Source organism: Propithecus coquereli, unplaced genomic scaffold (assembly GCF_000956105.1).
Source record: "Propithecus coquereli isolate 6110/MARCELLA unplaced genomic scaffold, Pcoq_1.0 Scaffold9, whole genome shotgun sequence".
NCBI classification, from domain to species: domain Eukaryota; kingdom Metazoa; phylum Chordata; class Mammalia; order Primates; family Indriidae; genus Propithecus; species Propithecus coquereli.
In genome coordinates, this window is record NW_012155284.1 from 14698395 (window position 1) to 14725328 (window position 26934).

Sequence of the window (26934 nt, forward strand, 5' to 3'; positions counted from 1 at the left end):
TAGGTCTGCCAATTAGGTTAAGTTTTTGACATGAATGGAAAAATTCATTAGTCAAATATGACTTTCACTGTGTATTTTAGGGAGTAATGAGGTATTATCACCACTTGGTGGCAGTATTACCAAAAATTTAGATTAAGCTTTTAGGAGTGACTAAAGCCAGGTAGGTAAGTCTAAACACTTAAAATTAGGAAGAAAAGGTAAATGTCACAGTGAAAAGTCATTTTATGTACAACTTTAAGTTCTTTTAAAAAGGAGGACACATTAATTTAAAGTAGCATTGTTTGGCATATTCTATTTCACAAGTTTGTGGTAAAAGGACATAATACTGCTGATGAATAGAAGGAAAAGTATAAGCTTAGATTTAAAGCTTAAAATATGAATTCCTTCAACAGGTCTTTTGAACATGTTCCTCCTATAAGTTTCTGGAAGAGTTTGTCTGGAAACTAGAAGCCGTGGTTCTTAATAGTTATGAAGTAAGTTATAAGGGTAAGTGAAGAAGAAACGAAATCAATACAAGACTTTGAGTTCATATTGTCTTACTGCTCCATTTTCTACTAATATCTCCATTATTAGATACCAACATTTTTATGTATACTTCTTGATAGTATATTTATTAAAGAAATACTATAACTTGAAGACAGAAAAAATTGTTTAGCTACAATAGAAAAGAATGTGGAAATAAATGAACTTGCATATAAAACCAAGCATTCAGGTATTCATTTATTCTGATTCTTATATTTGAAAGAATATTTCATAATTATTAAGGAATATAACACTTTTGACCAATGGGACTTCCTATTTATTTTGAAAGTTTACTTGTTACTACTTCTTTACAATGATCAAAAGACAAAAATATTTGGCATGAAACAACAAAAACATGGTATTTTTTGTTTGAAATGGTATATATCAGATCCTGGTATTTTTTTTTTTCCCTTAAAGGAGGGATCTGCCCTCTTTTACACATACAAGGGCAGAATATCTGGCATGTTTTTAAGAAGGAACAGATATATACCATTCTCATTTAGTAGAGTCATTTCCCCTTATCCACAGGGGTCTAAGAACTCCAGTGGCTTCCTGAAACCTCAGATAGTACTGAACCCTATATATACTGTTTTTTCCTATACTTATATACCTGTCATAAAGTTTAATTTATAAATTAGGTATAGTAGTAGATTAACAGCAATAAAAAAATAGAACAATTATAACAGTATACTATAATAAAAGTTATGTGAATATGGTCTCTCTCTTTCTAAATATCATACTGTACTCCCCTATTTTCAAACTGTGGTTGACTGCAGAAAGCAAAACTGTGGATAAGGGGGGACTATTGTAATTATTAAATATTTAATACTTAATTTGAGGCTCATGAGAAATTACCTTTAATGAGTGTTGTTTGCCTGAATTTAGTCCCTTTCCATTTATCACCTCCCAGGATTAGAAATATTGTAAGAAAAGTCAAAGGCAGTTTTTAAAAAATGAACTTTAATGAAAAATATAAAAATATTATATCTTTGAAACATGATTTGTATGTTTAGCAAGTCTTAAGCTTCCTAATGTAAAATAATCTTGTGTTTAATATTGCATTTTTATTTACAAATACAATGAAACAAATCTTATTTTACTTAACAGTAATATTTATGATGCTGACATCCTCATAGGGCTTATCTGTTTTGGGATTAACTTTTACATTGGAGATCCTCTGTACAACTTCCATTCCTTTAGTCACTCGTCCAAATACTGTGTGCTTATTATCAAGCCAAGGCTGTATTGGAGGATAAATGGAAACTCTAAGTGAGCAAATCACACCTTCTGAGTGAGCAAATTAAAGAGAATTTAAATTTATGCTTCATTTTATTATATATTTAAAAAGAAGTACAATAATTTCTTAGCAATAAAAAGTTAGCTTTTTTTTTTTTTTAGACAGAGTCTCACTCTGTTGCCCGGGCTAGAGTGCCGTGGCATCAGCCTAGCTCACAGCAACCTCAAACTCCTGGGCTCAAGCAATCCTCCTGCCTCAGCCTCCCGAGTAGCTGGGACTACAGGCATGCGCCACCATGCCCGGCTAATTTTTTTTTTATATATATATATTTTTAGCTGTCCAGATCATTTCTTTCTATTTTTTTAGTAGAGACGGGGCCTCACTCTTGCTCACGCTGGTCTCGAACTCCTGACCTTGAGCGATTCACCCGCCTCGGCCTCCCAGAGTGCTAGGATTACAGGCGTGAGCCACCGCGCCCGGCCCAAAAGTTAGCTTTTAAAAGCTATTACCATTTTATATGAAAAAATATAGAAGCACAGTATAATGTTTAATTAAATATCTACATCTTTCAGACCAAGGGAGCTGGAAGACGCTTCCTAAAGGTAAGTTACTTGACATGGCTTAAAGAATTGTGGCTAAGGCTTTTAAAGTTGTCTGCAAGGAATCTTACCTGAACAATTAAGAGGCAGCTTGGAATAGTGCTTTGTGCTTTGGCATTAGACAGATGGCAGTTCCAATGCTGGCTCTAATACTTACTTGATCTTTGGCAAGTTAATCATGTCTCACTTTTGTTTCCTCATGTATTACTGAAAACTGGAGATAGCGATACTAGAAGTATTCTGACTATTACATGAGACTATATCCTGGCAGATAGTAGTTATAAATATTTTTCCTTCATTGCTTGGTGCTTAATTCCAAAAAAAAAAGTGTATAATTTTTATAATTTTGTGGAACTGCATAGCAATAGAGTTAGATAGTCTTACACTATATTTCATCAAATCTAAAATGCCATTGATTATGAACTGTATTCTGATTTCAGAGATACTAAAATGTGGAAAAAAGGTCTTAAAATTGAGAATTCATTTATATTCTATTCCCTCCATTCTAAGAATGAGGAAACAGGCCCAGAGAGGTGAAATAATTTGTTTTCGGTTGTACAGTCAGTAGTGAGTGGCAGAGCTGAGACTTGAAACTCAAGTATCTTGAATCACAGTCTGTTTTACCTCCTACTACAATGAAAGTATTGTTTTACAAGTCTAAACTGATTTGTTATGTAATTTTACATTTTCTTCTCTAAAATATTTTCATTTTTATATCCTAGCAGATATAAATAATGCAAAGAATAGAGAATACAGCTCTCTCTTCCACTGAATTCACTCTCTTAGATCATAACCTATAAATCCTGTGGTCTATAGACAAAGATGTACTTACCGTTGGTACTACTGTTATGAAAAACTGGGATCCATTAGTATTTGATCCAGCATTGGCCATGCTGAGTGTGTATGGTCTGTCATGTCGTAATGTTGAATGAAATTCATCTTCAAATTCTCCTCCCCATATGCTTTCTCCTCCCATACCAGTACCTGTTGGATCTCCTGTCTGAATCATGAAGCCCTTAACAGAAAGTACATAAAAGCATATTATACTTTCCTTTTCTATATATATGCTTTGGAGTTATGTTATTTTTGTTAAGAGTGCTTTATATTCAGTGAAACATTAACTTGCTTAACAGTCACTCTATAAAGTGATTTGATTAAACCCTTACACTTAAATTTGGATGATGTATTTCCATTGCCCAGCCACCACCTTATTTACTGATTGAAACCAAAATGTAAACGTTGTCTCATTTGTAGACATGCTCTATCTTTCACAATAAGTTAAATAAAACCACTTAATGCTATGAGTAAATTTCGGCATCTGTATAGTATTTTTGTCTTATATAATTGCCTCCTCTTCTGCTCCTCTCTTTCTCCAAATACTCTGGATTTCCGAGTGCCATTTTACTAATTCCTTTAGAACTCTGAGATCTGATTTTTCCTTCTGCCATTTCTGACCTGCTGATAACAAAGAATTATATCACTATCCCATCTACTTTATGGAATGCTGCTCAACAAAATCCAGGGGCTAAGCTCACTCTGCTCCTCAGGTATAATATTGGTTCTCATAGATAAGATGTCACTTTGGCTCCTCTATGATTGAAAAGCCCCTAGGAACAAGTTACCTTGTTATTGGTTTTATCTTGGCATGACCCTTGTTATCTTACCCTTTGCTTTAGCTGCTGACAAAATATTGCTGCATCATTTCTAAAAAGATAATCATGCCACTATTCCTGTCCTTGATTCTAGGTATTCATGACAATCCATTCTTTCTTTGGCTTCCATAGTCCACTTTTCCTGTTCCCTTCTAATTAAACTGATAAATGTGAGAAGAGATTTCTTAGGCTTCAGTATCTTGTTATGCTGTAACATACTATTCCTTTAACAATATGACATTTGTGTAACTTACCTTAATTATACGGTGAAATGTATGCCCATTGTAATAACCATTTCTGCTGTGAACACAGAAGTTTTCCACTGTCTTAGGGCACCTAGTAAGACATATATTAAAAATATGAAGCCTATTTAAAGCATCTTAAGACAGTTTTCTTAGCAGTTCTGCATCCCAATGATGTTTTAATGCCTTCTGAATGTTTAAGAAGGAGTCTTTTTTTCATAACCTCATCTAATCTCAGGAGAAGCATGAAAAAGGGCATGTAAGTAGTAATGTATTCTTACTGTTTAATGCAGCAATCCCTGACCTTTTTGGCACCAGGGACCATTTTCATGGAAGATAATTTTTCCATGGACTGGCAAGTGGGGGGGATGTTTCTAGATTATTTAAGCACGTTACATTTATTGTGCACTTTATTTTTATTACTATTACATTGTAATATATAATGAAACAATTATACAATTCACCATAGGTTGGGAACCCCTGGTTTAATGTAATATCTTTAGATCATGACTGCTTATTCATATTTAAGTTTGACAGTATTGAGATTTCAAGGTCACTTACCAGTTTAAAAATGTAGCCACAGAATCTGAAGATATATTTAATATATATATATATCTTAGTTTACTGCATATAGTGGGTTAAGTTTCTGGAAAAGGTAGTTTTCTTATAAAAACAATGTTATGGTACGGTGACACATTCCTGAGCAAGGACTTATTCACAGAAATAACATCTCCTAAGTTGAATCAACTTTAAATGACAATTATACATTCAGAGTATGAAGCTTTCTTAATATTAACTAATCTTATGAAATGATTTCATGTGGTCCATTATCATATAATGGCTCTAAGACCAGAGAAGAGAATGGAATGAAGAATTCAAATTCTTTCACCAAGTACATTAGGAAATAGGTTCAGAGTACATGGGTTCTGGCACTTAAAATGAGACTGTCCAGCAGTCTACAACTGCCTAGTTCTTTGTTCAGTACCAAGATATGGTATAAAACATTCATATTCAAAATAAATAAGTACTTTTAAGGTGTTGTAAAATGTCACCTTTTGGGCCAGATAGTCTATTGTACTTGGTATTGTATGTTCATTTTACAAACTTTTAAACTGTTCAGAATACTTTCTAGCTTTTTTTCAGTTGAAGCTTTTTTTCTTTTTTGAGACAGAGTCCCACTCTGTTGCCCAGGCTAGAGTGCAGTGGTGTGATCATAGCTCACTGCAACCTCAAAGTCCTGGGCTCAAATTATCCTCCTGCCTCAGCTTCCTGAGTAGCTGGGACTACAGGTGTACCCCACCACACCTGGCTAATTTTTTCTATTTTTAGTAGAGATAGAGTCTTGCTTTTGCTCAGGCTGGTCTCAAATTCCTGACCTCAAGTGGTCCTCCCTCCTTGGCCTCCCAGAGTGCTAGGATCACAGGTATAAGCCACCGTGCCTGGTCAACCCTTATGTTTTTTGTTGTTATTTGTTTTTAAAACATACAGCTACTGGGATGAAAAAGGTAGTACGTGTCTAGCAAATTTCAGGAAGGAAAAATAATTATCCTTCCCTTAAAGATTTGCTTTGAGAGGAAAACCAGTTACATAACAAGCCACAAAACCTAAAGTTTGGATGTGCAGTTAATGGTGATAGTGATATACATTTGTTTATCACTTTACAGATTCCATTCAGCACTTTCATAGTCAATGTATTTTTTCCTCATTATAAACCTATGATGTATGTGTATATATGTATAAAATGTTCTCTTTTTCTAGCATTAACAGTTATCAGAAAGCTCAGGAATAGAATATCAAACATTTCAATTCTTCAAATTCCTTAAGTAGTAAGAATTTTAAGTTGAATAGTTTCTTCAGATATACACATTTACATTTGTAATTAGGTAAGCCAACAAAAATTGTTGTTGTACATACTCAACGGGAAAAAGTTTGATGTGAATGTCTCCCATGCTGGTATGGATAATGGCACTATCTGAAACTCGTTTAGGTCCTTCAGCTTGAGTAGCTGCCATGACTTCTTCTTTAGAAGGTTTCTCATTAAAAACATCTCGGTCAGAATCTGCACTTTTTGTATCTTCTGGTTCTCGTTTGGTAAACTCAAGGAGGAAAGTAAAAAGTGAAAAGTTTTCATCTGGTAAAAATTTATGAAACAAGAAAATTTTTAATGAAGTATTTGAGGAAAGTAAGAATTTACATTAGAATAAATCCTTATTTCAGGAATCACTTCCCATCAGAGGGTGTGTAAGGCAGTTAAATTATTGTTACATTTGTCTAATATGAAAATAATCCATGTAATATAATGAACATGTTGATTAAAAATAGCATTTAATTTGCTTTGTGTAGAAATTTTCTTGGGTACACATTCAAAAAGATAATGGTTTTTTGTGTTGTAACTCTATTTCTGCCTTCTGATAAGTCCTAACCTGTCATCTGTTGCTCACTTTTCACTATTTAGATTGCCCGGGTTTGAATTCCAGTTCTATCTTTACTAGTTACATGACATTGGGGAAGCGAATTAATTTCTTCCATTTCCTCATTCATAAGTGAGGATAATAGTACCTACCTACCAATGAAGGTAGTTGTGTAGATTAAATGAATGGATATAAAGTGCTTGGAGAACAGTGCCCAAAACATAGAAGGTACCATATACATATTAACTATTGTTATTACTGCTATGAGCAGGACCCAGTGCTAGGTAGGATGAGGTTTCACAAATTGAATTGGTATGATCTTCACTTTTTAAATTTTTTTCAGAGTCCTACCTGATCTATGTAAATCCTAACCCTGAAGCTTTGGAGAAAGAATGCAAATTTTGAATGAAGCTGTAGAAATCTCAGGATCCTCAGAGTATAGGAAGAACTGAGAAAAACCTTTCAGTTGTTAACTCTTCACTTCTCAAGGCCTGTTTCTTTTACTTTACTCTTAGTAAGTAGAGATCTTCTCTTCTAAGCAAGCTCTACCTGATGCCAATTAGGTTCTAGGAAGGTAAAGCTAGTACCCCAGTCCCTGTCTTGCCTAATATCATTCCTTGTTCCACTTGGATAGATTCCAAATAAAGAAACAACCAAGCTAGGATGTTATCATTTTGACATCTTATTCCCCAGTTTTAAAAGGAATGACATGTCTATTTTACTATTTATTTATATGAATTTTAAAAAGTTACCTTGATTTAGCTCACATATAGATTTGTAAAACTAGTTTTATTTTATGATGTTAGATTTGGAAAAAAGGATACAAAATTCATATATATGTATACCATCTTAGTTTTGCTTAAGAATATGTAGTTCTAATAAGTAAAAATCAGATGAAAGATATTCATAACAATGTTAGCTACATAAGGAAGCAGTGAGTAACTTATTTTTTGTTTCTCTGTTTCCTCTAACTTTATAATGAATATGTATGCTCTAAACAGCATAAAGGTAAACTCTGGAAAAAGAAAAAAAATACAGCTTGTTACTTAATGTTTTAAAATAAAGTGGATGGACAATTAGTATATGTGTTTTTAGTGTATATCAACAACTATCTTTTATGATTAATTTTTACTTCATAACAGTTAAATTACAGGTAAAAACAAGACACATTATTTTATTTATTTTTGGAGAGAGGATCTTGTTCTGTTACCCAGGCTGGAATGCAGTGGTGCAATCATAGCTCACTGCAGTCTCGAACTCCTAGGCTCAAGCGATCCTCCCAGCTCAGCCTCCTGAATAGATGGGATGTGCCACCATGCCTCGCTAATTTTTTAAATGTTTTGTAGAGACGTGGTCTCACTATGTTGCCCAGGCATGTCTCAAACTCCTGGCCTCAAGCGATCCTCCTGCCTTGGCCACCCAAAGTGCTGGGATTATAGGCGTAAGCTACCACATCCAGCCTATTTTCCCTTAACAGATACTAGTAAATTTTTAAGCAATGACTTTGAAAGTCATAAGTGAAATTCTCATCTCAAAAGAATTTACCCATGTCAGGTTGAAAGCTTGTTTGTGGTAGGGAAACTGCTATTCCATACGTTTGTCAAATGCTGGTAACCTTTAATAGCATGACAACTGCTTGCAATATACAGATGGATGAATGTCTATATTATAATGAGTCAGTCACTTTACTACACTTTGTGGATTTAATAGTGAAGAACACAAAAGCCCCTACATTTATGGCTTTTAGATTATCTTGAGAAGAGGACAGTGTCAAAGCCAACAACCAAAAAAATGAACTCAGAGTTGATGTTAAGGTTTCCAAGATGAGACCTGAAGTATGAGTAGGAATTGGCTAGAAGTATGTGGGTGGCAGAAGGAATAGCCTGTGCAAAGACCTAGAGTTTAAAAATACAAAACATTCAACTATTGTGAATGGGATATTCAGTATGGTCAGTGCAGCAAATGAACTAAAAATGAAGAAAGATAAAGCTACAGAATTGAGGAGGGCCAGCTATCAGATAGCTAGGGAGTTATTAAAAGCTGTTAGGCTGAGAAATAAGTCATTTTGGGTCTTGGAAAGTTCTCTGACTGCAGTGTGAAGACAGAATGCAAGGGCAGAGGTCTCTGTACTTTGAGTTTTTCTTCTTAGATGAACAATTAGGACTGTGCTACTCCTAATAACTTAGTAGTTTGATTTTGAGCCCAATTTTAGTATTAATAACAAGCAAAGAACTTTTAGTTTTCCATAGGGAAAAAAAATTCCACAGGAGTATATAATTCCAAGGTAGCATCATTACATTGAAGTCAAAAGTTAAAAAAGGAAATGTATTTAGAGAAGGAAACTGCAAATTTGGGGGAGATAAATTACGTTTCCTAAGAGTAAAAGCTGAAAAATAATAAAAAATACTAAAAAGAAATTTAAAAACCCGACAGTGAAACTATTTTGGATGCAATTATGACCATAACCACTAACTTCCTATCATCTTAGACAACACAAATAGTTACTGTAGAAACCAGGTTGAAAAATTTTCAAAACATGATGGAAAACAGTATAGAAATGCTTAAAATCAACTCCTAGTTAAAAATTTTACAATATTAGTATTGTAAGATGGTATTCTGGTTGCTTAGAAAGTCTGCTATTACTGCCAACATTCTCTTTAGTTAAAGGCACAAGCCAAAGAAAAAAACTCCCAACCAAACTGGAAGAAAGATTAGGCTCTATCTCCTAATATTTCCACATACCATATAAAATCTATTCTTTTTGAAAGATGTACAGACTATTGTTGGGTCAGCTTGAATATTCTGAAGAACAGGGTTTTCAGAAGCTTTCATCTCTATAGTAGTTGCAGCACGATGCTTTTTGGCTATTCCTTGGAACAAAGCCAGTTGCATCACTCTAATATTTTCTTGCTTGCCTAAGATCCGCACACACCTGGAAAACATAACAATGTTTTATAGAATAAAATTACCAGAATTAACTCCCATTTTGACAACTTTACGAGGAGTCAAGTATCTTATCTGTGTAAAAAATAACTAGTGGGTTTTTAAAAATGTTTCTCTGCCCAAAGAAAGGTATCATTTTAAATTAGTAGGCTGCTATAATTTTCAGGTTAAAAAAAAATAAAATCACCAAGAGGATGATAAGCCACAGACTTGGAGAGGACTGTTACCCAAAATATACAAAGAACTCTTAAAAAACAACGATAAGAACACCAAGAACCCAATTAAAAAATAGGCCAAGCACCTTAACAGACACCTCACCAAAGAACATATACAGATGGCAAATAAGCATATGAAAAGATGCTCCACCTCATATACCATCAGGAAAATGCAAACTAAAACAAAATACCATTACACACCTAATAGAATGGCCAAAATCTAGAACACTGACAATACCAAATGTTGGCAAGGATGTGGAGCAACAGGAATTCTCACTCAGTGCTGGAAGGAATGCAAAAGAGTACAGCCATTTTGGAATGCAATTTGGCCGTTTCTTATAAAACTAAATATTCTGTTACCATATGATCCAGCAATCATGCTCTCTGGTATCTACCCAAGGTGTTGAAACCTTATGTCCACACAAAAACTTGTACACAGATGTTTATAGCAGCTTTATACATGATTGCCAAAACTTGGAAACCAAGATGTCCTTCAGCAGGTGAATGAATGAATAAATTGTGGTACATCCAAACAATGGAACACTATTCAGTGCTAATAAGAAATAAGCTATCAAGCCATAGAAAGACATGGAAGAACCTTAAATGCACATTGCTAATGGAAAGAAGCCATTTTAGAAAGGCTACATACTGTGTTATTTTAACTATATGACATTCTATAAAAGGCAAAACTATGGAGACAGTAAAAACATCTGTGCTTGCCAAGGATTATAGGGTACGGAGGGATAACAGAGCACAGGAGATTTTTAGGGCAGTGCAACTCCTCTGTTTGATACTATATTGGTGGATACATGCCATTATACATTTGTTCAAACCTATAGAATGAACACCACCAAGAGTGAACCCTAATGTGAACTATGGACTGCGGATAATAATGATGGGTCAATGTAGGTTCATCATTGCCAACAAATGTACCACTTTGGTGGGGGATGTTGATAATGGGAAGGCTATGCACGTGTGGGGCCAGATTGTACATGGGAAATCTCTGTACCTTCCTCTCAATTTCACTGTGAACCTAAAACTGTTCTAAAAAGTCAAGTCTATTAAACAAAAAACAAAAACCAATCATTTGTTTATATAAATTTTAACCTATTCTTATTATTTTAATCTTTCTGAAAGCCTTCAAAGATTTATATTGCCAAGAACTCCAATATAAATATGTTTATATATGGGAATGTACAGCACACGATTTTTTCCTCCTAAAAATATTCTTTAAGTTCATTTACATTCGTTGATAGTATCTGAATGTAGCTATTTTGTACTAAGACCAAATGGTCGGTTTGCACAAAAAAAGGCTTATTGTGGTTTCATGCATTTTAACTTCTGATTTTATGTCTAGCAGGATGTAATGCTGAATTCTGTGGTTAAAATCTTTGGCAACATTTAACATGATCCAGGCTAATTTAAATCAATAAGCAAAAGACAGACTGAAACTTGTTAAAACAAGAAAAAACTTGAAACTATGCATATCTTCTTTCCATTTCTTTTACAAACATAAGTGGAAACTTTTTACATAAGATTATAAACAACTGAGAGACCACAGAAAAATCCAGTCAAAACATTTGGTTAAGTTTAGACATTTGGGACCATTCCACTTGTCTTGGAACAAACAAAACTCCCATTGTTTCTCTGATGGAGGAAATGGTACCCCATAGGTGCATTTTTAAAAAATATACATCATATTAAAGCTTACCGGTTTGTCTCCACATTTATAACTTTAATCCCCAGCATTGTTCCATATAGCACAAAGTGTCCAGTTTCATCAAAAACTATATTAATTAATCTTACGGCATCCACCTTCTCCAACTCACGTTCCACAGCCATTCGTCGGCCAAATTCCATATCTGGTAGCTGTTGCCTCATCTGTTGCAGTTCAGTAAACATCTAGGAAACAAATGGTTTATTACCAAAAATTCTATGTACATACATATACAAAGAAAGGTATCATTTTTATATACACATATGAAATCTAAATAGAAGTACAATACACATTAAGAGCCCTAACAGTTTATGTACTTATATATCTTAAGAGGAATACTAAACTCTATAAGCATGAAACAAAAAGACATTAGGAAGTTCAAGCATTAAAAAATAGTATTTTAAACTAAATGGTGACTGGTTTTTCAAATTTAAAAACCCAGTTGGTTAATATAACTACTGCTTTCTCTATAGAAATCACAATACATCTGCTACCTTTTATTTTTTTAACATACTTAATGGTGAGAAATCTGCATTCAAGCCACATATGTAATTTCTAATTTTCTAGTAGCTACATTAAACAAAGTAAAAAGAAAGTTGGAATTCATTTTAATGTTTCATTAAACCCAATGTATCAAAAAATTATAATTTCCACATTAACAATATAAAAAATTGGGATAACTTACATTTTTTAAAATATCAAGTCTTTGAAATCTTCTGTGTATTTTAGACTTTCAGCACATCTCAATTTGGACTAGCCACCTATCAAATGCTCGATAGCCGCCTGTGGCTGGTGGCTACTACTTATACTGGACAATACATCTATAGACTATGAGGTCCTTGTATAGTGATCATGTGCCTGACATATAACAAGCACTAAATTTTTACTGAATGAACTCTTATCTCACTATAACAAATTGATAATATTTCAGAAAATGTTTCAAGTTATTTTGAAATGGGGCAGTTCTATTAGATTACCATTAAGTAATCTGATATAATACCCTTTATATAGTTGGGAAATTTGGTTTACTTTTCTTTTGCTATTTAATACACAAATTTCAAGATGGCGGTAACATCTCAATTACTCTGTATTAGCACACTACAAGCCTTCCAAAAGATGATGATCTTCATATTTAGTTTTCTAGACATTCAGGGAATCAAACAATAGAATTCAAAAATAGCTCTCCATTGCAGATGAAAGTAAGCCAGACTTATGTCCCATCTAATTCTTTTTTTTTTTTTTTTTTTTTTGAGACAGAGTCTCACTGTGTTGCCCGGGCTAGAGTGCCGTGGCGTCATCCTAGCTCACAGCAACCTCAAATTCCTGGGCTCAAGCGATCCTCCTGCCTCAGCCTCCCGAGTAGCTGGGACTACAGGCATGCGCCACCATGCCCGGCTAATTTTTTCTATATATTTTTAGTTGTTCAATTAATTTCTTTCTAATTTTAGTAGAGACAGGGTCTCACTCTTGCTCAGGCTGGTTTCGAATTCCTGAGCTCAAATAATCTGCCCGCCTTGGCCTCCCAGAGAGCTAGGATTACAAGCGTGAGCCACCGCGCCCGGCCTCATCTAATTCTTTGTTTCATGTTTGTGTTAACCAGAAATCTCCAGTTTTTCTAGATATGGGAAGAAAAATATACAAAACTCCAAAAATCAAAATGAGGTATGTTTGTTAGTGTAAAAGCATGAGACCGAGGTCTTACAGAACAGGTAAAAGCCTAGTTGTCAGGTTTTCTTGTTTCCATTCTCAAAGACAGAGTAATATATATTCTATTGCTTATTTGTGTGCCAGGAAGAGCCTAGAATGCTGGACTACATTTTTGCAGTGAGGAACTCATGATCATTTCTGCTAGAGAGAAGAGTCAGTTTTCAAGATGTAAGGTCTATAGGTGGCCATCTGTCCATATGTAAGTATTTCACAAATGTTTATCCAACATGATTAAGTACCTTATCACAATCTTTTTAGAGTATTCTAGTCTTCATTGCAGGGTCTCTGTGACAGACAACTGTACAACTATATGCAGTGACCTTGGTTAGTAAACAGTAAAACATACAACTTCACATCATCCCATTCAACTTCTTGTCTGTTAAACTAGGACTCTTAACTAGGTAGAAACTTGCCTCCCCCTCCTTTAACATGGAACTGTAAGATTCCAGACATTTACTAGTCACTAGCATTATAAGTAACTAATTTAACTGATGTTTGGATTTTTGGCAAACTCTCATTCTGAATCTCAACTTCTGTTTTAAGCTTTACTCCTGACCTCCTCTTGTCACCTCAGCCCTATCAATTTAACAAATGTTGAAGACAATGAAGAAATAGAGTACACTGAGCAGCCCAGAGTATGTGTGTTAAGAGATTTATGTCCAGAGACTAATTCTGAAAAGTTTCTTTTCCTGAGAAATCTTGGAAGAGCTGTTTTAAAATTATATTTAGATTTTAAGTAAAATCTAGTTATCAGCTACCATTAAATAAGAAAACATCACCAAGAAATATTTCCCTTTAAAAGCAGAGTAGAAATATTAATACATCTTCTTCTGACAAGAAAATTTGTCACAGGATGATTTAGCTAACAAACAGATCTTTACATTTGTCTGTAATCATATTACTTCAGGCAGACCCAACTCATTACCACTTGTCACCAAAACAAGAGTATCACTAATAAGAGTTGAAAGAATTTTTGAAGAGCTTAAAGTGGGAATCCAATGTAAACTGGTCATTACCAAGGACTATAGAATTGACGCTGTCATACAATAAACGCTATTGCTATGAAGGTTCAATCCAGACTCTAAAAGGATCCAACATACCATTCATTAGCAGTCAGAAAACCACCTGATGGCAACAGTTGAGACCCAAGTATCCAGAGAAACCACTTAACTTTGCATGGACAAAAACTCTTATTCTGTAACTATATACTATAATAAATTCTTGTTAGCAGTCTAACAAATGATGGCTATAGAGTCACTCTTTCAACAGACATCTAAGTAATTTTGTGTCAAGTACTGTTCTTAGTGCTGGAGATAGTCATGAGCCAAAACAGATCACATAGAGCTTAGTCCACAGGAGGACACATTAATTAAATAATATGATCATATCAAATCCTCTGAAGGAGAGTGATAGTTACATTAAAAAAATTGTTCTAAGCTGGGTGAGGTGGCTCATGCCTATAATCCCAGAACTTTGGAAGGCCCAGATGGGAGGACTGCTTGAGGCCAGGAGTTTGAGACCAGCCTGGGCAACAAGGCAAGACCCTGTCTCTACAAAAAATAAAAAATCTTATCTGGCACACACCTATAGTCCCAGTTACTCAGGAAGTTGAGGTGGGAGGATGGCTTGTTCCAGGAGTTTGAGGTTACAGTGAGCTATGATTATACCACTGCATTCCAGCCTGGGTGATAGAGTAAGACCCTGTCTCTTTAAAAACAAACAAACAAAGAAACAAAAGCTATTCTAGACTGGATGAATAGCGAAAGCTTCCCAGAGGAAGTGACTCTTCAATTGAAATATAAAGGATGAGTTCAATAGGTAATGTAGGAATGTGAGGAGCAAGGTTTTTCACTCCAGGCAGAGGGAATAACATACATGAAAGCCCTATGGTGGGAGCCATGTTTAAGAAATAGAAGGCCCAAATGGATAGAGTAAGAGGCAGGGAGAAAAAGGCTTATTGTGGATTTACGATAGGCTGGAACTACATGGTAGGCCATGGCTTTGGTCTTTATCCTAAGAACAACAAGAAGTCACTGAAAAGTTCTAAGCAATGGAATGACATGACCAAATAAGTGTTCTTAAAAGATTGTTCTGGGTACAGAGGAGGAAGCCAGAATAGATACAGACAGTAGGCAATGCAATAGGTCAGGCAAAAGATCATGAACTATGGTAGTCAAAGCTGTGCTAAAAAGAAATGGATGGATTCAAGTATATTTAAAAAGTAAAATTGGCAAGACTCATGATGATTTAAATAGGGGCTAAGGAAAAAGAGTTAAGGATGACTCAGGTTTCTGGTTTGTGCAACTAGAGAGATATTGGTGCCATCCATGAAGACAGCAAAAAAAGGATAGGACCAGGTTTATTCATAATAAAAAGCTGGAGAGATTAATTTGGGAGTAGTCATATGGACAGAAGTGAATAAAAAGTGAGAAGAGAAGAGGGCCTAGAACGAGTTTTGAGGATATTAAGAGGATACGTTTGCAAACAAAAGTGGAAAAAATAAAACAAAAAAACATCCACATAAATAGGAGGATAACTGACTTGGAAAATATCATAAACCTGGAGAAGAGAGTTTCAAAGAGCAACAATGCAAGATAGAAGACAGTTGAACAATATCTTTAATGTGCTAAGAGAAAATAACCGTCAACCTAAATGTCTGTAAACAGAAAAAAATCTTTCAAGAAACAACACAAACACATTTTTAGAAACTGACTAAATTTAAATTACACTTACACTTAGTGATTCATCAAAGACTCTCATGAGTTTTCCAGTTAAAAATCTGAAAATCCTAACTTTTCTATCAGAACCAATAGTAGCTATTTTCTTCCCATCAGGTGAAAAACATATGCTGGTCGGATAAGCCTTACACTTTGCAAATTCATATAAATCTGTGTCAGTTTTATATTCCCAGTTCACATTTTTGGGGAATTTATATTCATGAGGAGGTCCAGTCCAGTATTCAATCATTCCAGATTTATCAGAAGACACTACTGCTTTGTAAACTGGGTTTAGCCGTATCTGAGTAAGAGGTGATGTATGGAGTTTGTCAAAAATATGAAGTGGTTGGTTATCTCCTCGGCCATCATAAATGAAAATTTTTCCTGTACTCTTCTCAGAAGCAGCAACTGAAGATATGGCATCCCCTGGGCAATAGATCCACTCACACTGTCCAGGAAAATAACTAAAATAATAAAGAATTGAGAGGGGGATAAAAAGGTCAGTACCACAAGCAAGCACCCTTCCCTTACCCTCCAACAAAAAAATATTTTGGCCAGTAATTTAGACAGTTTTGCATTCCTTGTTCAAAACTAACAGAGATACAGAATGGGAAGGAACACTAAGAATAGTTACTAATTTCTCTCTTTCTAACCCCATCAATGTAATGATAATAAGTTCTTTGGATCTATTGAACCATAAAAAGAGAATTGCATATAGCAGCCCATTTAATTCCACTGGCTAGATAAGGAAAGCTAAGCAGATGTGGGCCTTAAGATATTCTGGGGCATTGCTTTGTGAATTTCTGTAAACCAGTCTACATATAACTTACTTTTAAATATGTTAGCATGTGAGAGTATACTTTATAAATCCATTTCTGAAACATTTCAAATAAAAATATTTTAGTTATGGCTCTGCTCAAAAGAAAAACATTTTCCTAAAACACTCTTATTATGACTAACTCAATCTTGATATTAAAATTATAAGCTCTGAACATGGTACCTGGTGAACAAAGTATAAAAGAACTGGGACAGAGTTAATCAATATACCACATTTATACACTCAAATGAGTGTTGTTTCCTTAAAAGTAGTCGTTTTGAGAGGTTACACTATTATTCCAACCATGATGTCAACGCTCAAAACCTTTTTGGTACTTTTCTTTTAGAATTTCTATCAAAGCCTGAAAAATACTCGAAATTTCAAGTATCCTCAAAGGGCAAATATTCAATATTTGTGAATGGAAACAAAGCTGGGGAATAAAACAGATGATCAAGTTAGGTATTCTATTTGTGGTCAAAAAATAAGTTCTAACCATAAAGAACAAGACTGATTTCCTTTAGTGGCTCGTGAAATCATAAAGTGATTTTGAAGGAAATTCCAAAATTTGAAATTGTTTAATTATGGACATAATTCAGTTCATAGTAGGACTTTCTGGAGATAGTGTCTTTAGGACGTTAAGAGGCCATAAAGGTAGGCACCTAATCTGATAGGTCTCTGTCTCTTTCTCCCTTCTCCCTTCTTCCTTCCTTCCTTCCCCCAACCATGTGAGGACACAAAGAGAAGCCAGGAAGAGAGCCCCCATCAGAAACCAAATCCTGCTGGAACCTTGATCTTGGACTTTCCAGCCTGCATAACTGTGAGAAAATAAATTTCTGTTGTTTAAGTCACCCAGTCTATGGTTTTTTGTTACGGCATCCAAGCAGACCAAGGCAAGTCCCAAAACCTTCTGACACTGCTATGACTTTCAACCTGCCCCTTATTTAGATGTATATACAAATTCAGTATGTTATCTTAAAAAAGACATGTTTAAAACAAAGTATCAGTCTTAACAATGTATGGTCTAACCACATAGTTTGGGTATCAATATACTCCAAAGTTTAAAATCACTAAGAAATGGCTTCAGCTCCAAAAATGTGCATAAACTTTATAACACATTCCATGTTACTGAAATAAGTACAGGCAAGGAAGTTATTTCCAAGTACCAGTAATTAGACATGATGAATCCTCATTAATTTACTAAGCAGTATTAATTGGATATAATGAATCTTTGTTGTGATGCTGTTTAGAAATTTCTGTGATTAATAACAAAAAACCACAGCAGAAGCTTCTAAACATCATCATAACAAGGATTCATCATATCTAATTTCCACAAGCAAAACCCAAAGGCACATTTTTAATGGTACGGTAATATACTGTTTAGAAATAACCTATGAAATAGTGAAGTTTGGCTTAAAAATTATTTCAGTAAGTTAAAAAATATATACTTTAAAAAAGACTCACCCAAGTTTCAGCATATTGATCATGTCAAAGTTCACTACATCGAACACCTTCATTGCTTTATCATCACCCACAGAACAGAATAATGCTCCCTCAGAGCTAACTGCAATACTCTCGATAATTCCTATTTAAATAAATCAAATTAAAATATTCTAGTAAATACCAATGAAATAAATGTGCATGATTCAAAGAAAAAAACAAAATTCTGAAAGAAACTTTAATTAGTACAGTTTAAAAAGGAGCTACCAAAAAAAAAAGGTGAAATTCTTACCCAGGTGACTACGAAAATGTTTAACAAATTCAATTCCCTCTTCTATTTTTTTCCAGAACTTGACATGTCCATCATGACTGGCAGTAATAATAAAATCTGTCCTGCATATATAAAATTTTAAAAGTTAATTTCTAATACAGATCTATGAATCAGTCAGTATCTCCAAAGCAATCATTCACTGAGAATCTTTGACTCTTTCAAAATAGGTTTTAAAAAAAAATCTTCCTTTAAGCAGACCGCTGTATTAGCACAGATAAAACAATGCAAATTTTGAAGCTTTTTTTTGGATATCATAATAGTTGCTGCTGCACTAATTTTAACTTTAAGAGCCAGGATCAGAATTGAACTAGTATATGACATTAAAAAAAAAAAGGAATCTCAGCCGGGCACGGTGGCTCACGCCTGTAATCCTAGCTCTCTGGGAGGCCGAGGCGGGCGGATTGTTTGAGCTCAGGAGTTCGAAACCAGCCTGAGCAAGAGCGAGACCCCGCCTCTACTAAAAATAGAAAGAAATTAATCAGACAACTAAAAATATATAGAAAAAATTAGCCGGGCATGGTGGCGCATGCCTGTAATCCCAGCTACTCGGGAGGCTGAGGCAGAAGGATCACTTGAGCCCAGGAGTTTGAGGTTGCTGTGAGCTAGGCTGACGCCACGGCACTCACTCTAGCCCGGGCAAAAAAGTGAGACTCTGTCTCAAAAAAAAAAAAAAAAAAGGAATCTCACTAGCAATCACTAGACTTGGATTCCTTATTGCTAAAATTACCTTATAGGTAGTATTTTCATGAGAAAATGTAGTACTTTTCAGAAGTTGATAAATAAATATATTAATACTACTTTCATATATAGCAAAATTCAACATAAGCTTGTTTTTTGTTATATCCAGGGTAGTTTGGTTATTTGTCAAAGAGATTTTATACAGAACGGTCTCCCCTATATAAGGTATATAAAAATAGAAACTGTTTATTGAAACCTAATAGATGTCAAGTACTTTACATACATTAACTTAGTTAATCTTTACAGCAACTCTATCTGGTGGTATTTTTATCATTTATAAATAGGAAATTGTTTCAAAAATGTCTCCACTTGCATTCAAGTTGTTAGGGTAAAAAATATTTTTTAAAAAAATGTTAAAATTTACTTGTTCCAGGTCCACATAGCTAAAGAGTGGCTTTCAGATCTACCTAACCACAAAACCTATAATCTTTGTATTGCACTCCACTGACTTGGTATAGAAAATAAAACAAAAAATACTTGAGGGAGAGAGTGATAGCAATGCTTAGTAACATCTGATGCTTTATACACTGACAACTTTGGACTAGGAAAGGTGCTACTATTTGGTCAGAATTATCCTATACATGGAATATAAAGATGTGTTATTCAGATTTATTTCTAAAATGCAATTTGTCCTCAAGAGATCAAAGATATACTGATCCCCAAACAAAGTAATCCATCTATTTTCCATACTCACTGCCAATATCATCCAAGCCACCAACACGTCTCATCCAGATTTCTCTACCAGCCTCCTAACTGCTCTCCCTATATCCATTCCTACCCTTTTCGAATCCCTTCATCTCACCACAGTCAGAGTAGTCCTTTTAAGAAAATAAATCTGGTGTTACTTTCCTGCTCACAGGTTCAAAATCCGTATAAGGAATAGAAAGCCCTCTGGGATTAAGCCCTTGCCTTTTTTCTTTAGCCTCATCTGCCGTTTAACCTCTCTAAATTTCAGTTTCCTCAGCTATAAAGTGAAGATCATACACTACCTCACAAGATTGTTCTTAAGATAAATGAGATCATTATAAAAAACGCTTAGCAAAGTACCTGGACATACTATGAGCTCAACAAACAGTAGACTATCACTACAGGTTGAGTATCCCTTATCTGAAATGCTTAGGACTAAAAGTGTTCTGGATTTTGCATTTTTTCAGATTTTGGAATACAGGCAGTCTTTGGGTTACAGATAACTTAACTTATACTGTTCTGTACTTACAAACAGGCTCCCAAGGCTCCCCTGAGGATAATTTATAATTAAATAATTAAATTAGTAATTCGGGAACTAGTTTCTTCCCAGAATGTAAACAAACCCCTATGGCATAAGCGGTTCACTGGCACAGCATTTTTACGATAGCGGCTGGTCTCACTGTTTATATGGTTGCTTAGACACATCATCACTTTCATCCTAACATTTTTATTTGATTTTGAGTCTGTGTTTATTCTTATGACCATGCCTCCAAACTGAAAGTCCACTGAAAGTTCAGGTAAGCCTGCAGCAAAGAGAAAGGTGATTAAAACGGAAACGAAAGTAGACATAATTAAGCATTCAGAGAAAGGCAAGACGCCATCACAAGACACTTTCACTGGGAAAGCATTAGGCTTTAGTTACTTGACTATTGGAAGAATTATAAAGGATACAGTGAGAATAATGGAACGTGGGAAAGGCAGTGCTCCAATGAAAGAATCAATTATTACTAAGCAGCATAGTGGATTAATTATTGAAATGGAAAGGTTATTATTGATTTGGTAAGCAGATCAAAATAAGCATAACATTCCTATTAGTTTAGTATTGATGCAATATTAGGTGAGTGTTAACCTTTAATAGCCTTTTTGAAAATTTGTTCTATCTCTTATGTAACCTTTTTTTTTTTTTTTGAGACAGGGTCTAGCTCTGTTACCCAAGCTAGAATGCAATGGTGTCACCATAGCTCACTGCAACCTCAAACTCCTGAGCTCATGCCATCCTCTTGCCTCAGTACCCATCCTGCCCACCCCACCCCCCTTAGTAGCTGGGACTACAGGGAGCGCCACCACGCCTGGCTAATTTTTCTATTTTTACTAGAAACAGGGTGTTGCTCTTGCTAAAGCTGGTCTTGAACTCCTGGCTTCAAGCAATCTTCCCACTTCAGCCTCCCAAAGTGCTAGGATTACAGGCATGAGCCACCATACCAGGCCCTCTAGCTAAACTTTTTGTATAAGTTTGTCTTTATGTTCTGTTTGTTTCAGTTAAAAGAAAGAACACCATAATTTCTGTAACTTATTATCACAGTATAGGGGTATTGTTATTACAGTATTACACTGTATTATTATTACCACATATAAGTCATTATAGTGTTATTATTATTATAGTATATGCACTATTCATCAGGGATCCAAGTTACATACAAATCCAACCTAAAGACATTCTCAGGAACATATAACCCAGGGACTGCCTGTATTTGCATTATACTTACTGGCTGAACATCCCTAATCAGAAAATCCAAAATCTGAAATGCTCAAATAAGCATTTTCTTTGAGTGTCATGTTGGCACTCAAAAAGTTTTGGATTTTGGAGCATTTTGGATTTGGGATGCTCAACCTGAACTATTACTATCCTTCCCCAAATCCCCATTCATCTGTTTTGAAGGTCTTTAGATATTTTATGATGTCTTAGTTCCCACCATTTTCTCCACTAATGCCAAAGACGCTTAGTACCAATTACTCCTATCTTAACTAACGTACCCTCTTCTTCAGGAAAGCTCAAAGGCAACCTGGTTCATTTCCCTCTTGGCATTTATCTCCAAAGACATACACATAAACTCTGTGGGGGCTCTGTCTTAGAGAATGCATCCTTTGTATGACACAGGAAAGAACATGTAGGCCTTTATTTAAACTGTCACAGAACTTAATGGAATTAACTAGAAATATATAAAATCCCAAAATTACTTTTATAAATCCACCTCAAAATTGAAGGTTTCTTTTTAAAGAAAATAAACTTCTCAGAAAAAAATTAAAATGATGCGATAAACTTACTTGGTACATACCACATGGGTGATAACATCTCTGTGCATGTAACTGCGCTCATACATGGATGCACTGGGGAGATTATCAAGATAGACTCTCTCAAACTCTAGAACTAAGGGGAAAAAAAGTAAAGTAAAAAATTTATTTTTAACAAATTAAATTCTATTTTGTATTTTCTTTAAAATTTCTATATTCTACTTTGTATTTTCTCCTAGATTTTCTTTCAATTCAAATGTAATGATAAAAAAAACCCACGACCCACTAAGTCATTTTTAACTTTTATTATTTCAGAGTATGGAATAGCACCATTTACTTAGTCAGTTATGACAGGTTCACATGGAATAGCACCATTTATTTAGTCAGTTATGACAGGTTCGCAGGTATTATATAGATGCTTAATTGTCCCCAAGACTTAAGAACTGAGTAGTTTTCACTTCCTGTGAAGTTTCCATTTAAAAAAACAAACTTTAAAAAAGTTCCATGAAACTATCACAACCATTTTCCTAACCATGTAGATCCAATTATCAGTGCTAATTTTAATAAGAGGCCAGTGGCCATCTGTAAGATGTCTCAGTTTATCTTTAAAGCACTGATCCTCTTTGAAGTCACTGATACTGTGTTTGAAACATTTAAACACAATAAAATGCTTAGGTTTTTAGAGCTGAGAAACTCATAGGGAAGATCCAGTTGAGTGCTTCTCAAATTTTTTACAGGGGCAAAATACCTGTGAGGGGTAATCTGAGGAATGTCAGGAAATATTGATTTTATTATATGAGCTATGAACAATTTCACTAGCAAAAAAAAAATGAGATATATAATAAAATAATCCAATGATGGCCAAACGTGTCTATAAAAAGTTGATAAATTAACATGACAAGCTGTTTCAGAATTTTTCATAAATGTTATATAGCAGACTTAAAGTTGTGTCTGACATACTACTTCTCCCTTTATTTTTAGTAATAGAACCCCCATTTATATATGAACATACTGACATCCAGTTATAACATGATCTTTCTCATCTTCCCCTGTAGTGAGGTTTGAACATAGCTAATGAGATAAAAGTGGAAGCGTTTTGTGACAGTGAGGAAGTTTCCTTAAAAAGGTGTGTCCTTCTTCCTTTCCTCAATCTCATGGCTTGGAACTGGGATATGACTGCTGTAATCCTAATAATCACTCAGGGCAATGAAGATGAGGGCCATACCCTAGTTATATTAGGGCAGAAAGCTAGAAAGAACCTAGGAACCTTTGAAACCTCCATTACCAATCCTGGACTGCCTACTTTGGGATTTCTACACTTAAAAGAAGTATATCTCTCCTTTTAACATCATTGTTATTTTGTGTTTTTCTGTAATATGCAGATAAATTTAATCCTACCTGATTCAGATTCCTTTTTCTGTTTGTTAGTTCACTTATAAACAAATATTTAGTGACAACAAAATAGGTTCCAGGGTACATGGACATAAAGAAAAGTAAGTCATAGTTCCTGTCCTTAAGAAACAGTTTAAAGGTTAGTGCCATATAATAATATTATGTCTTTTTGAAAAATATATACAAAAGTCCAATGTCCAAAGAACACTTTAAAGGGGATGGATCCATTTCTAAAAAGCTAAAATTATTAAACACCTGTCCTTTAAGAAAAAATTTTCAGTGATATTTTTCTAACATTTCATATATATTTTTCAATTTCACTTTTTTCTTCAAACTCAATATACCATTGGCCAGCTTATACAATAAGCATCTGATTAAGGGTAAAGATTTTCACACCTAATAATATCCGTCTCTGTTTCAATTATATTAAGTTCATAAGATACTTGTCTCCTAGTACCAATATCAGCATTTTTATATTTCTGTATTTTTCCACTTCCTTCCACTCACTTCATTAAAAAAGAACATGAAAAAATATTCATATGCAGCAAAATAGTTAAGTAACATAATAAATATTGTAAAATTTGTTTATTAAATAGTTAGGGAGCACCTGCTATATGCAAAGCACTGTACCAAGCACCGGGGCAAAACAGGAATGATCCTGTTTCTTACATGCTCCTGGTTCTTACATGCTTACAGTCTTAGCAGTGGAGAGAAACATTAATCAGACAATCACATAAATAAATATATAATTACAAACTGTAGCAAGTGCCATGAAGGAAAAGGTTGCTACGGAAACATTTCAGGAGAACTAGGCAGTAAAAAAAGATAATGCATTTTAAGGGTGTCAATACAATGTCCAAAAATATAGCTGCTTAAAAACTTGAATACATAAACTTTGAAGGCTACCTGTAAATTCAGTGTGATAAACACTACCTCAGAGTTATGAGAAATGTGCTATAGAAATCCAGTACAGGCTGGAGAAGTCACAGGCTTGCCAGAGGAGGTAACAGCTAAGTGCTTAAAGGTCGAACAGAAGTTAGCTCTGTGAAAAGGGTGAGGGAAATTATTCCCAGTAGAGACACCATGATATCTGGGGAGGAATCCAGAGGAGGAAGAGTACATTTTCAAGTGGTTTAGAATGGCTGGAGCACAAAGAGGCTGTGAGAAAGGGTGAATGGAAGATGTTCTGGGGAGGTAAGGAGAGATCGTATCACAGAGGGCTTTATATGACATGTTAGGGAGTTTGGGCTGTGTTTTGAAAATAATGAGAAATCACTGAACAGTGTTATGTAGGGGATAGTGATAAAGTAAGATTTGAGCTTAGAAAAACCACATTTTAATCGTCTTTAATGTTTAAGGAAAACATTTCACAGAAAAACTTGAAAAATAAGCAAAATTAATCTACTACTTTCCTCACCCCTTTTATTTGGTAATAATTTGCCATTATTCCACGTTAGTGGCAAAATGCTTCAGCCCATGGTATCTCAAGAGTATGGTTTGAAAACCACAGACCTTGGGTTTTGGATGAAAAAATTTGTGATTCAGGAAGCTTAAGTTACTTTCCTCAGATCAGTAAATTCATTAGTGGAGGAGTCATGATCGAAATTAGCTTTACTTCCTATGCGTCTACATAGGCACCACGTTCCTCTCGCGCCCCAACACTTGAACACCACTCCTGAACGAAAGCCTGAAAGAGAACCAGTACACTTTCCCACAACTGCTCAACGGAGTTAGAAATTCCAACTTCATACAGCTGTGGGGATTAAAAGAGAGGCGCCACACACATTTGCCAAGTACAGGCAAATGTTAGCTTTAGCGTCTAATATAACAAATCAGTGATCAAAAGTGTTAGATGTTATCAAAAAGACACTGTACTAAGCCCAAATCACTATTCCGTAAGACGTGCACAGAGCGTCCAGAAGTGAGAAGACGTTTTGAGGGCACAAAACGCCACAATGACACTCCATCCCTTTTCCGGTGTGCCAGAACTCAACCATCTCACTCGGTGGACGCGGCATTCCAATTCGCCCCGGGCCTATCTCTACTGCTACCTTTCCTCTTCTTGGCCAGTGTTGCCTCCACAGGTAAAGGCCCAACCCAGCGCTCTTCGTTCTCCTCGTCGTTTTCTTGGGACTCCGTCACTGCCACTGCCAGATCTTTTTTGGTGAATTCTGTTTTTTCCGGTTCCTCAGGGTCCCGGCGCCTTCTTCTTCTCAGCTGCAAATCGCTGCTGCTTTCCGCCGCCATGCTGTACGAATCGTCAGCAAAGGCGCGACACACAGCTCGGCTACCAATCCCAAAGTAGCGGCGCAGACTTCTAGTCGGCGTCCCAGCAAGCTTCGGGATTGGCTGGCGTGAGTAAGAGCAGATCCAATCGGCGAGCAGCGCGGGCACTGACACTGGGCCGGAGCGCAGACTTAGGTAGCGCTGAGGAGAACCGAAGGCCTTGGCTTCGTACTGGTAAGAGATGGGCAGGGGAGAGCGCCCTAACTGTTGAAGCTTGCCGCTGGGGCTGGCAGCTCACAGGAAATGCAGATGTAGCCCCGAAGGTGGGACCCTTCCCTCCGGGGAATTTGATACCTGAAGTCCAAGCCGGACCTTGAGTCTTCTTGGCTTCCAGCGCAGACGCCAGTTCCAGAACCCCGCCGATTACCAGAGAAGATGGAGGGGTGGGGATGGGAGGAACTAGTTAACTTGCATTTCCCTTCAAATGCACCAAACATTTCTTCTCTCTCAGCCTTCTCTATTCTCTCACACACTTTTCGAAGAAGGTGGTGAGTGCTTGTTACTCTTTCGGGGTCGGGGGATGGTGATGGTGGATAGTAACCTACCATGGCAGGTCTGGTTACCCTTCTGTCTTCACTCTGGCCTAGGCTTTCATCTCTTTAGTAGTCATCCGGGCTCTTTCCCCTCCGTCTTTTTTTTTTTCTTATTATGGTAAAAGAAAACCCCTCATAACATAAAATTTACCATCGTAATCTCTTTTTTTTAATCAATTAAATACAATATGTCAAAATGACCTCCCTAAAACATTGCTTTCAAAAGCCTCGTGGTTGCCAATTTCAAACCGGTAAGTCACTTCTCTACTTTTGCCGTGAGGTGGACACCAGATGCAGGCGAAGAACTGCCCATAGTAGACACTTTTTTTTAAAGTTTTTTTTTTCTTTCAATCCCATTGTTTGACCCATCCTACCTAGCAAGTCTCGCTTGTTCTCTGCCTTCTGCTCTAATCAGACCACTTTCATTTGTGTCTCATAGATTTGCCTTGCGCGTTCTTG

General features: G+C 35.6%; 1 protein-coding gene across 1 annotated transcript; it reads right to left on the bottom strand.

The window, feature by feature from the left end:
• Nucleotides 1-1480: 1480 nt before the first annotated feature.
• Nucleotides 1481-25969, bottom strand: PPWD1 (peptidylprolyl isomerase domain and WD repeat containing 1). The gene is made up of 11 exons (XM_012664597.1): nt 25708-25969; nt 22298-22400; nt 18509-18609; nt 18241-18361; nt 15979-16426; nt 11533-11723; nt 9406-9595; nt 6167-6348; nt 4265-4346; nt 3191-3373; nt 1481-1762 (listed from the first exon to the last, which is right to left on the bottom strand). The coding sequence occupies exons 1-11, from the start codon at nt 25901-25903 to the stop codon at nt 1619-1621; spliced, it is 1941 nt and encodes a 646-aa protein (XP_012520051.1). The 5' UTR covers nt 25904-25969; the 3' UTR covers nt 1481-1618.
• Nucleotides 25970-26934: the final 965 nt, after the last annotated feature.